This window comes from Nyctibius grandis, chromosome 4, assembly GCF_013368605.1.
Source record: "Nyctibius grandis isolate bNycGra1 chromosome 4, bNycGra1.pri, whole genome shotgun sequence".
NCBI lineage: Eukaryota > Metazoa > Chordata > Aves > Nyctibiiformes > Nyctibiidae > Nyctibius > Nyctibius grandis.
Genome location: NC_090661.1, coordinates 89,914,526 through 89,927,603, shown reverse-complemented (window position 1 = coordinate 89,927,603; position 13,078 = coordinate 89,914,526). Strand labels below are relative to the sequence as shown.

Below are 13,078 nucleotides of genomic sequence, written 5' to 3'. Positions count from 1 at the left end.
CTTTAAATAAAACATACAGTCTCTTTTGTTTCCCTTCAGAGTTTTATTTAGCAAAACACGACCGTTTCAGCCCTGCCAAGTGCACAGCCCGACCTGACGGTCAGCTTGGGGAGGCATACACTGAAAGCAGGGCTGGCTCTGCCTTTTAGCTCAATTTTTGCTCTTGGCTGCAAAGGACAACACAAGCAGCTGTCAGAAGAGAAAGCACAGGTGAAAGGTGGCCCCCTCTCCAGGCACCTTCCCCTTCCACCAAATCAGTCCACCCCACACACATCCTAGACTTGCTTCAAATGGCTCAGAGCTTGGCTGATCTCAACCTGACCAGCACACACAGCTGATAGGACATCCCAGCTCAACTTGCCCCTCAAAAGCTGTACCACAGAAAAAAAAGAAAAAGAAAAAAAGAGAAAAAGAACGCAGTTAATAAAACAAACCCTGTCTTGCACAAAATAAAAAGAGTAAAGGACAATCGGCCTTTATTTCCATTAACAGGCAGGTGAGGTTGAGAAAGTCTGGCCCGTTGTGCACTCTTCACTGTAGCTTTCTGGCAGGCAAAAAAAATCCCTTCAGAAGCTCTGGGGGCCATTCTCACCTCTCCTGCCCTGCGATTCCCTGAGCCAAGTGTCAACTCTGCAGTCAACAGCTGCACCAGAAGCAGCTGTGGTGCCCTTCACGGGGCCGTGAAGTCTAGGACGTGCAGGGCTGATGCCAGGGCAGCGTACAGGTGGGTGGTACTGAAACTGAGGCAGTACACTGGGCTGCTGGTGGGTGAAGACAGATGAAAGCTCTGCAAGAAAATAGGAGAATCAACCTTTCAAAGAAGAGGTCAGCGCGAAGACCCCAACTGGTGTTACAGACCTGAAGGCTGAGCAAAGCAGGCTTTTCTCTACATATAGGTTAGGTTCCCCACAGTCGGCTCGCCCCAAAGACAGCCCAGCAGCCCCTCTCTCTTCCTCCAAAGAGACACAGGCACTGGGCTGCCAGAGAACAAGCCAGAAGCTCTGCTGCTGCCCGGCCTCCAGCTGGCCCCTCACCTGCAGGCACCGAGTCTGCCGCTTATCCCAGAGGCGCACCACGCCGTAGTAAGAAGAGCCGCTGGCAATCATATGGTTCTTATCGCTCCTTATGCAGTACAGGGCGCTGTCATGGGGCTCTTCCCACTCCTGGATGCACTTCCTGCAAAGACAACACAAAACTTCTTTAATTTGATGGTGACAGAGCACTGGAACAGGCTGTCCAGGGAGGTTGTGGAGTCTCTTTCTCTGGAGATATTCGAAACCCACCTGGACAGGACCCTGTGCAACGTGCTCTAGGGGAACCTGCTTTAGCAGGGGGTTGAACTAGATTATCTCCAGAGGTCCCTTCCAACCCCAGCCATTCTGTGATTCTGTGAAACCAGAGCGGGGTTGAGCCTCCACTTCTCCACCACTGGAACTGAGGCCCAATTTGGCCGAATTCAGAATGCAGCTAATTCAGCTGCAGGCGAGTCCCCAGACACTGCACAAGGAGAGACCAGAAGCCTCACAGGGGTCCCAGATACCAGCAGGGTAGGCTCACCTGGTGCTGGTCCGTATGTCCCAGTAGCGAATGTAGGTGTCATACCCACAAGAAAGCAGAAGGGAGGGTGTTTCATAGAAGACATCAAGGACTCCAGCTCCATGGTGGAAGTCAGTCCCTAAACAGGTCAACAGCTGACCACTGCAATGGAACACAATAAGGGAAGAGTCATTCAGAGCAAAGCGTCCTTCCAATTCAGCTGGCCAGAGTAGAGATGGTGTCACAGAAGTCTCCTAGATCTTATTTCTGTGTTTTAACAGAATGCAAAAGCCTGTTTTTCTCTCCCTCCCCCAGCTTCTGCTACTGGTTCAGCCACTAACTGTCATGGAGGGTGACCAGCAGGAGTCACAGCTGTAAGAGGAAAAGCCAAGGAACAGGTACAGCTGACCCCAGCAGAACAGGATCATTTTCCTTGGGAAAAGTGACCAGTACTCTGAATAATGGGGCTCCATTTCCACAGGAGACAATTCTCAACTTAGTCAAACTCCAGATAATCTGCAACACCCTGCTCAATCCCATCCCAGACTCCATCCTTCAAAATACTGCCCACTGGAGTATTTCCCCGTATCTTTGAGACACAGCTCAGATCCACAGGCAAATCAGACTCTCTTGACCCAGTCTGTCATGGCTGATCTCAACCCCCTCCAGTTACACTGCATACTGCAAACACCGTATCTGGGGCTGAACATCAGAGGTCAAGAGCAACCACCCCAGGGCTGCTCTGAAGATGACTTCCCAAAGGCTAGCTTTTTTGTTTTGACCCCCTCCTCCTTTTTAATTCCTTGCTTGCTGTGAAAGAGCAAAAGCAAGATCTCCATGAAGCTCTAAGCCAGCTGCTTTGTGGCTGTATCACTCTGCTGCTTGTTCATGTGCGGAACCAGCAGCTCACCAGGTGGATTGTGCCTGGTGAGGGCCCACCCTGCCAGACTGCAAGAAGGAGCTTGAGCCCCTTCCCTGGGCCATATGAAATTGCATCAGGCACATGGCACAGCCTGTCCCCAGTTTCACTCCACCTGCCCCAGCAGCCAGCAACACCCAGCCATGGCAGACTCTTGGGAACAGAGGGGACAATCTGCCCAGCTGCTTGAAACGGCCACCTATTGCAAACCTTCCTTTTTTTCCTCCTCCTCCTCACACCCTCTAAATCAAAAATGCTGGACACAATAAACCTTGAAGCACCTGCTTTTCAAACCCTGCCGCACGGCCACCCCTCTCCAACGGGCTCTTGGTTCTCAGGACAATGAAGCGGTCCTGAAAGCCGACAGCACAGATCCCGCAGTGGGGTCACTCCCAGCATCTCCCCCCATTATTTTGTTACTTTCTGCTCCTTGATCCAGCATCACACAGTTCCAAGGCACATTGCCAAATGCCTTAATTCTGTCTGTAATCTGGGCTAAAGCCCTCGTCGGGGGATAAAGACCACACAAAAGGAGAAATAGAGTCCCGGGAGATGTTAAAACAAGTAAACACCTTTGTGTCAGGAGAGAGAAATCGCTGATAAAGCAGATTAGCGCCTCAAGCCCTGGTGTCCCCAGATCAGAAGGCGAGCCCTGGCCGATCTCTGCAGCCAGCACGCTTCTATGATCACAGAGCTGGCGGCATGCTGGGGCCAGCCTGTTTCCCCACAGTCACTCTCCAAAGAGCAGATTATGTAGAATAACAATTTCTTTGTGGCTGTGTAATTCCCTCCGTGACCGTGGCTGTGGGCAGCTACATTGGCCCTTGATGCCAGGGCCCTAGCAACCATTTAGAGAGGCCAACCAGCCCTAGCGATGGCCCCCCCAAGCAAACCTCTCGCACAAGCTTTAACATCAAGTGCATGAATTAATCCCCCCCAACACGAATCCAGGGGTGCTGGCTTATTGGACTTTGTGTTTCTCCAAGCAAGGGATCGAGGGAATTCCAGGCTACAGCCCTTTGCAACCTTCTCACAATACATTAACCCTTGGAAGGTTACTTGCAAACCAACCCAGCAGCAACTCTGCACCTGTGTGCAGGTCAAGAGGTTGAAGCATTCGCAGTCTGAGCACTGGGAGCAAGAGCTGCAGGGTTTGGGTGGGACAGATGGATCCTCAGCTCCACCATGGGCATGCATGGGTGTCTCCGAGCTCTGGCACTCCCCTGCCCCTCCAAGCACACAGATCTCCTCCATCTGCCATTCTGCAAAGCCAGCAGGACAGATGGACACACACACAACCCTTCTCAAGGCTTCCACAAAACCTCCTTCATCCTGTGAGTTATATGTGTGGCACAGAGTTGTAAGACATACAACAGAGGTATGAGGAGGAGTCAGCTGCTCTCCTAAACAAGAACCCTTGGACTATCTGTGAGATACATAAGGGGCCAGACTGCCCAGCCTGCACAGTCCTCTGCCAGTTGCTCAGGCAGGAGCAGGGAGTTACTCACAGGAGATGAGCCATCTCAGCAAGCCCTAAGCAGCACCAGCATCTTGGACCCTTCTCTCCCCACTTCCACATGCTACTGCTTTTTTCTTTTTGGTTTGTTTCGCAGCGTAGCCCCTGGACTGGTGCTCTGAGCACGTGACACTTTGGGAGAGGAAACCAGGACCGGCAGCTGCACGTGGGCCACACAGGCCAGCAGCACATCTGGTGAATATCTCCTGCTACCTGACTGAAGCCTGTTTGTGTTATTTCCCCTCCACCATTTTCCCTGCTAATACACCTTTAATATATAAAGGACAAAGTGAGCTCAGGGAGAGATGAGCACTGTGCTGAGATAAGGTAGCAGGATGCAGAAGCACATCGGAGATCTTTTAGTCACTGAGACCATCCTTCTTCCTCCTCTCAGGTGCTTGAAACAGGTCACAGCAGATCTCCTTACAACCTCCCACCTCTAAACAAGCACCCATCATACCCAGAGTGAGCCTGGCCACATTAAAGCTTGTCTTCCATCCCCAGACCAGACCTCAGTCTGCAGTGCTGCAAAATGGCAGCAATTTTTAATGGCAGCCTGGTGATGTCTCCAAGCGAAAAATTTCAGCAACAAATTTTTGCTGACAGGAGAAACCAGACAGTCTGGATTCCTGCTTTCAGAGCTTTCTGTGCAGCACTGAACACCACCCTGGTGCCTCACTCCCAGTCTTTCTCCATGCCCTCACACCTCACTGCAGTGGTACCCAAGCATCCCAGCAGAGTCACACCTGCTTTCCTCCCTCCACTTCCCTTTCCAGCCTAGGCAACAAAAAAAAAGAAAGAAAAAAAAAAAGGGGAAAAAAAAGGATTAGCTTTTCTCTGTAGGCAGGAAAGGAGCACAGATACTTGCAAGTTACTGCAGCAAAGCAAACCTTGCTTTGCTGGTTTGATAATCAGTTCAATTCCCCTGTCCCAAGAACAGGTTAGCCAAAGCAGCTTTCAACTGGGAGGTCCAGCCCCTGCATACAGCAGCAGTCCTTTAGCAGTTTACAGAAACAACACATTAGTTGCTACAGGGAAGCACTTACAATCTGACACCGGGGAAAAATCATACTGTGCTGTACACTGGGCACACAAACCAGAAGACTTAAGTGTTCTGGCACGGGCACTCTTAAATTGATAAAGATGCAGAACACGATTAATATTTCCCCTGCTTTTCAGCAGATTAAGGTGTCCCTGGACCAGCTACCACCATGCCAGGTGAGCTCCACATCCCTGCAGCATACACAGCCATGCTGAGTCCATGCTGGGAAGGGAACTCTCTGCCACCACAACTCTCCCAGCCTTGGGATCACAAGTCAGTGCCCACAAATTGCCCAGTCTTCATTATCCTAAATACTCCCTGCCCTCAAACCCCAGTCCCCAACAGCTTCCAATTCCTAGGAAGCAAAACCCACAGCTAATCCTTAATAACCCATAAAGGATCAAGGTAACCCATCAACGGGCAACAGAAAAGCAGAAGATACACCAGCACATCACCAATGGTTTCCTAACAACTTACGTGGGCAGAAGACAGCTACTCAATGAGGGACAGAAAGAGATGTGATAGCTATCTTGAACGTTGTTTCTCACCAGCTTGCAGAGACCACCAGCACCAGCCAAACGCAGCAGGGAACAGCCTTCTCCTTTCCTTTGTGGGCCCTTTTTCACCCTCTGCACCCAAACACCTTCCAAAAACCAGGTAGCTGATCCTCAGCACTTCAGAGGCCAGGGTGCCCTGTCCTTCTTATGCGCTATGAAGGTTAGTCAGCAAGTTAGTGCGAAGCCCAAGCAAGACCAAACATGGAAGGTCCATACCACTTTCCCACCATGCCCTGGCCCTCCAGTGGAAGGAAGTAAAGGCTGTTTCACTCCCAGGCCTTCTTCAGGCAAGCTGGGTAGTTAGCTGTGCAGATGGTGGGAGTTTTATTATGTTTTCTGTGCTGAACAGCCTGGGCCAGACAGTGCCAGGGTTCAGCCCCAGTGCTAGGTGGCACCGACAGAAACAGCTCCGCACCAGTGGAGCTCTGTGGAGCAGAACCACAAACGTGACAGTCCAGGTTTCCTGCAAAGACCAGTCTAGAGCCAGAGCTCTCGGCTTCAACACCTTAACCACAAACCACCTGGGCCAACGCAGCACCTACAGACACACAGGTAGGCCTCCAGTGCTGAGCAGGAAACTCACAGATACTCATAGTTTCTCCTACTTTCTCTTAAGCATCTAGACAGATGAAATCATACTGACAGTAATCCAGTACTAGCCCACAAGGAACAGGGGGCCAGAGCAAATCCAGCAGCCCATTTTGTCCCTAGCACAGGAAAGCTGTGTTAGCACCAGGCTCTGCACTCCTTGCTGATAGAACAAGATGTTTAAACAAAGTCTCTGTGCCTGGGAAATGTATCAAACTGATGAGTCTAAAAATGAAGGGCATTTTGTTCAGGCACTATAGAGAATCCTTTGATTCATCTCCATCAACTCCCACATTCTTCAGAAAACTAGACTTTTTAAAATAAGCTATTTGTTTGGGATTTCCACATTTCACTCTTTTCTTTCCATTCTGGAAATCTAGCCATAAGCATTGCTATTGTAATACCTCCAGAAGACAGAAGCCTTCTAGCCTAGAAGCAAAGTGAATTAACAAGGAATGGTGGAAACAAGCTAGTTTCTTTCAGTTGTTTTTTTTTTTTCTTTTTAGAAACAGCTTAAGGGTCTATTCCTTCTCACCCCGGCAATATGAAGACAAAAATGCGATCAGCCATGGCAGAGCCCAGATGGTTAGTTTCCAGATAATCCATGGGATGCTGCTGTCACCAAGTTAAAGCCATATACAGTCTCCCAAGTCACAGCAATTATTTGTGTGACCATAAAAGCTCAGGATTTCCCCAAGACCTTGCTGATAGCTGGAGTCCAAAAGAAGCCTGCACCTCCCTCCCTGTACCTTGCCCATTTGCTGCGGGTCTTGGCCAGCTGTCTCCAATACACATGAACTACACTCTAAAAGCTGGGATGAAACAATAAACGCTTTTCTCCCCACCCTCAATTTCTGGTGACCCCGATTCACTGGAATTGAAATACAAATACGCAAATTCTAGAAAACTGCTGAATTCAGAGCATCTGCTGAAAACAGATGTGAGAAATTGAAGACACACTCATTCGCTCTGGAAACCTCATCTACGAACCATGATCATTCATCAAAGAGGAGAAGCCATTGCACATAAGCAGGTGACTATTCAGAAATCGAGCAGAGCTCTAAACCAATATTTTAGCCCCAATAACTACTTGCAATGAGCCAGGTGGGAAGCATATCCTTTTTTTTAAAAAAAAAAAAAGTGGAAAGAGCACCATTCAGTTCAAAACACTGGATATTTGAGCTGAGTATCAAACAGAGAAAGGAAACAAAATCCATTTAAAAACAATTATCCAGAGTGCATTTGCACAACTTCTGTCATCCAATTCGGAAAGCTCACCAAAACCAACGGGAAGAGCTCAGCTGCTGTCTCTTCCAGGTGCTTTGCAACAGCGGCTAAAGCACGCAGGGGACGCAGCAGCTTATGCTAAGAAGGGAAAGGCTTGGTCAAACAACATCTATAATGTATGTAGGCAGAAGCATAGATCCTTGGCAAAGTTACTCTTCATAGAGTTACCATACCCCAATGTTAGCCCTGCATTTAAGCCAAGGCTACTAAATCCTGCAGGGAGATGTGGGATTGGCTTGGGGAATTTTGAGGGAGCACCTCCACATGAAATGGCTCAGAGATACTGTTATAAGTGATTTTCAGGAGAAATGCCTCTCTCAGCTTCCTCAATGCAGCTGAAGGGACTTGAGGCAGTAGGGGGGAATGACACCAACGATGGTTTGAGATTGTGTCGGTGGGGAGAGACAGAAAAGGGAGTTTTGCCTTCTTTTCTTCTGCTTTCTCTGAATTGGCCCACACACGCTTTAAATGGTCCAATAAAAAGATACAATTTCTTTACCTTTCCAGCTCTGGGACCCTGTGAGTTTTTGTTGTTCGGGTTCCCGTAAGGTTAAGTTCAGAGGATAAACTGACACGCTGGGCTATGGGAAAAAGCCAGTTTCTTCAAATAAAGCCACAACGGTGCAAAAGAGACCCTGCTGGGGCTTTTATTTGGGAAAACAAACAGAAATGGCACCAAGCCCTTCTGCTTTACGAACCAATTTAACTATAAAACCAATGTTCTCCCTCTCGGGGGTGAGGAGGGGAGAGAGACAGGACATGACAATAGGCCAAAACCTTGAGGGGAAAAAAAAAAGGAAGATAGGACAAAAAAGGTTGTCTGTCCCCTTTTCTTTCTTGTCCATGGCTCCTTTTCTTACCACACGTGTGTTCTTGTAAAAACGATTAGATTGCAATTTGTATAACATGGTGACCCCCAAATTCAGACATTTAACCCCTTTTCTCTGCAAAGAATGTCAAGAATGTCTTCTCTGTCTTTCTTTCCAACGGGAGGAGTAGGGAGGAATTCTCTCAAACTGTGATTTCTTGGGGGAAGAGAAAAAGAGGGAGGCAAGGAAAAGAAGCAGGGAATTCGCAAAGCCTCTCGCCTTTCGCCCCACTTGTGTGGGAACAGACGGCTGTACTCCTCCCTTTCTGGACAGAGCTCTGCAGGTCTCCTTAGTGGGGAGACAAAAAAATGGAGAGTCCAAATCAAAACAAAGCCATCTGTTTAAATGAGCTACCGCTAGCCAGTGGCAGAGGGGGTTCCTCATTCACTCCTTCCCTTTCTTCTCTCTTGCCTCTGTTGATTCTCTCTCAACCCAGGGAAAAATAAAGATTGCTTTTGCTTGGGCTCAGAGGGATGAAACTGATTGATGCGCTTGGAGTGACCAGCCCCCACCCACGCTCTCTGATTGTTTGGGGCCTTGTAAAGTTGTCATAAATACGCCTGAACAGGAGTGCAAAGGCCACAGCGTGCCCTGGACATGCACACATCCAAAGGGCAGGAGCTGGCCTCATGCCCATCTGTAGTGAGACAGAGCCAAGACTACCATGGGGAAGAAAGGATTTAGGATAAACACCTGTATGTTCTTCCTCTAACAACGGTTTTACATTTAGGTTAAGATGCACCAGAGCCCTTTTAACAAAAGGAAGGCAGAAGATGCCCAGCTTACGTGAGAGGATTCAGAAAGACGATAACAAAAAAACCCCCAGAAATCACTAAAGAACCACAAGGCCCCAAACGGTTTTGAGAACACATGCATACCATGGGAAATATATTGCACAGATAAGACTGAAGCTATCCATTATAGCCAATAGACAGAGCTCTGAACACGAAGTCTGCTAAAAGGAATAGTCCTCCAAGAGACTGCTGCTTAAGAGGTTCCCTGCAGCAGCAAGCTTTCTCCAACACTGGCTCAAGTAGTTGGCCATAGGCCTGGAATCCTGCCTCCAACACCACCCAAGATCTGAGCAAGTGAATCAAATCCTACAGTTCAGAGCTGCAGAACTGGGGTAGGAATTTCTTTCTGGCCTTGTCAAGTGACTAATTCATGCCTGAAGGCAGGAGACCTGTTTGTATCTAGTCTTGCTGCTCAAGTCACAAGTGGGATTGTCAGCTCCACGAAGAAGGACCTGCTTTCCCCTTTGCCCAGATTTACACCCAAACTCTCCATCCTACCTACCTTACTGCAGAGCGAATGGTTCCCAAGGGCCAAATCGGAAATCCAAAGACAGTCGTTGTGCCAAATTGATTTAATATGAACAGGCCAAGAAAGGGTTCACCTGAAGACAAGAACTCCACTGCGACAGACCCCAGTCTGTCACTTCACCACCCTTTTTCCTTTCAATTTCAGGAAGAAGGTATGGCAAAGGACATATTTTGTCCTGATTAACCAAAGGACATATAAATTGGCATACTCAGAGCTGATGCTTTAAAAAATAGTAACCATGATGGATGGGGAAACAGCACAGCAAAAAACAAGCAGGAGAGCCTCAGGAAAAGAGAATGAGCAGCCATCTGAGGAAGGGCAATTACCTGTGGATCATCCCACTGCAGTGAGTGGAGGCAGTAGAAGGCACACATTTGCATTCACTTACCTGATGTAAGCACAGCCCAGAAAGCTGTTTAGCTCACTGCTGCACAAGTTTTGGATTGGTTATTGTGATTTAAAACTGTGTTCAGCCAAGTCAGAGATGCTGAGGAAGAAACCCAAACCTGAAACGAATAGGGAGCCTCTTTCCCACAAAGCCTGGAGAGACTTTCCCTGGCAAAAAAAGATACTTGACATGATGAATCTATAGAAAAGCAGGGCAGGAGAGCGGATTCTGCATCTACAGCATGGTGTTATGATTCTTCTGCTCCCCAAAATCCTGTGAAACTGTTATCAGTGCCAGGATAATATTTGCTATCGCTTGTCTCTCCTGTTACCAGGGATATCCACCCACTTCTCTGTGATGGGATAAATCCAGTTTAAATGCCCAGGTGAGAAAGACTCCCCACACTTCTTGGAATCAGTTACCTTTCCTTTCAATCTAGCAACTCCAGTTCTGAATCCATTTGCTCCCTTCACTCCTTTTGTTATTCAATTAGAGGGTCCCAAACTTGTTCAAACCTTGGAGTTCAAAGCTGTGGAGAGAATGATCTTCTACAGAACTTGTTTTAGAACACAACACTAATAAGTCTGCTTGTGCATCTTGGGCCAAGCTTCTACATTAAAGGCTTTCATTGAAATCATTTAGCAAGCTTTATAACTAAGAACTAGACCTGCAGATTTTAATTTTATTTATCTACTTCCACACATAAGAAATCTGAGCACGACAGGACGCAAAGCCAAGGACTGGATTTAAACAGGAAAACATCACTAGTGTTTAGCTAACCAGGGCGTTCAGTGCTATATACTGCAACTGTCAAATTACACTTGCTGTTTAAGAACAGCACAGAGAGCCCGTTTTAAAGCTCTCCCTCCTTGCTGACAATAACTCACATTCATTCACTCAATGGCTCTAAAGAGCCACCAAAGTGGATGCAGATCAACACACGCCAACATTTGAAAGACAGCAACTAATTCTTGCTCACCCCACTGCACAGACAGATGTAACCTAGCAAGGGTCCCATGGAAGCACATACCAGAGATCAAGCAGCAGCAAGTTAAGCAGACTTCAGCCAGCTGCTTATGATGGTAACACTCATTCTGGCTCTCAGAAAGAGCACAATGCAAGAGCACTAGAGGCAAACCCTTATTACTAACCTGCTCAGCAGCTGCCTGGCTACCCTGAAAGACTCCTCCCCACTCCTCTGCTGAGGGCACCAGCCACATACCTGAATGTCCCTTCTCCTCCACTCCTGAGCCACTCTCATGAATCCTCTACCTCCCACCTCTCCAAAACTTGCAGACATCAAAGGCACCTGCCTTGAACACCTGAAGAGCAGGGGGGCCTGACAGTCAAGAAATGCAACTCTGTATCTTTCCCTTCCATGCACTCTCTTATTTTTTTTTCCCCATCCCTTTGAAAAAGGTGGCAGAGATAAATGGAGAACAAAGAAACAAGAAAAAGCCACAGCTTTGGCCCACACCCTGCCTATTACTTAAGGGGGAAGGAACTCTTCCGAAAGAGGAGGAAAAAAAATGTGCTCAGACACAATGGCTCAAAAGGCCAGGCAGCAAACCGGGCCACTTTGTACTGCTAACAAGGGAAACCTAATTACAGGAAGAGGGCAAAGAGGGACAGATAAAAGGGATACAAAATTTCAACATCTGTTGCCATAAAGGGATAAGAAGTGGGGAAACACAAAGTGTCAGTTTGGTGTCAGTGACAGCATAAAGCCACTTTCAAAGGGCTCAGGAGAGGGAGAAAAACCGAACAAGAAATTAGAGGGTTCTTAAAAAAAAAAACCCAAAAAAAACACTCTGCCAAAAATGCTTTCAAAAGGGAGGAGGAGATGGACAAAGACTGGATATTTAAAAGGTAGAGGATCTGGGGTGGCTTGCAGGGCACAGCTAACTTTGGCTCAGTTTTCACAACCACTCTCATGCCCTGTGTCTGTCATGTTGTGTCACAGAAAAGGACAATGTAGGACTTGTGCATTCAAAGTGTTTACAGCATGAGGACTACCATGCCAGACAGATCACTGGTCCATTTCAAACATCGGGCTTGGCAGAATAGCTCCAAGAGTTGCTGCAAAGCAACCTCTGGAGTATCCCACCTCATGGAGAAGCATCCTTGAGGCAGGGGCAATGGTCTACTAAAGACATGCAGACCACCACCATAGGCTGCGGAGCAAGAGTTCTCTGCAGGCAAACAACAAATGCTGGTCTCTGAGCTGTTCCCAGTGGTGCATCACCCTTGTCTCCCAAGGAGTTTAAACTCCCAAAGGAGACAGGAGGTAGGAAGAGAAAAAAAAAGGAACAGGATCTGATTAAAGTTTCCTTTCCTCTTGCTTGCCATTAGCTGCCTGTTCTGCTTAGCCACATGCTAGCACTGGCAGATGAGACAGGGAAGTCTGAGCAGAGAACGGCAAAGGGAGCAGAGGTACCTGACCTGCAAGAGGGGCAGCTGCCATCATAGCCCTCCCTGGCACAGAGGGGCAAGGGGACTTGCAAGAGGCCAAAGAATCAGCAAGGCCCGATACTTGATGCAAGGATGCAGGTTAGTATCCAGGGGACCACACTGCTAATCATTCTCCTTTCCTGTGCAGCCCTCTAATCACCTAAGTTATTCACAACCCCTCTCCACACACACACCTTGATCCTGAGTGGCAATAAGTGCACAGCAACCTCTCCACATCTAAAAGCAATCAGATGGCACAATGTAGCATCTGTGGGATGAGATATGTCCTCCAGAGGTGCAGCTAGCCAGCTTCAAAAGCATAAGAAAAAAAAAAATCCTCCTTCATTACAGGAGAAAGGGCCAGGTGTAGCAGCAGCTGGAATTTCAGCCATCAGAGACAGTGTCTTGGCATTACGCGGTCATTCCCCTGCTTTAGACTCCCCTTGACAATTACTTGTTGCTGCCTGTTGCGGCTTTGATCCAACGCCATCATCTCAGCAGAGTCAGAAATGAAAGACAGTTGTGGGGGTGGGATGCAGCAAGAGGCATTTCCTTTCCCCACTAAAAATTTCCTCGCCGTCAAACCCAACCAAGCCCTTTTC

General features: G+C 48.0%; 1 protein-coding gene across 4 annotated transcripts in view; it reads right to left on the bottom strand.

The window, feature by feature from the left end:
• Window positions 1-23: 23 nt before the first annotated feature.
• Window positions 24-13,078, bottom strand: part of FBXW4 (F-box and WD repeat domain containing 4) — a 65,070-nt gene continuing 52,015 nt past the window's right edge. For 3 of the 4 annotated variants that reach the window (XM_068399638.1, XM_068399639.1, XM_068399640.1), the window contains 3 exons: window positions 1,558-1,698; window positions 1,035-1,176; window positions 24-787 (listed from right to left, as the gene is read on the bottom strand). In XM_068399638.1, the coding sequence (XP_068255739.1) occupies window positions 671-787; window positions 1,035-1,176; window positions 1,558-1,698 (400 nt within the window). In that variant the 3' untranslated portion in view covers window positions 24-670. Of the gene's footprint in view, window positions 788-1,034; window positions 1,177-1,557; window positions 1,699-13,078 lie in introns of those variants that run through there. The other variant, XM_068399641.1, reaches the window with a different exon arrangement.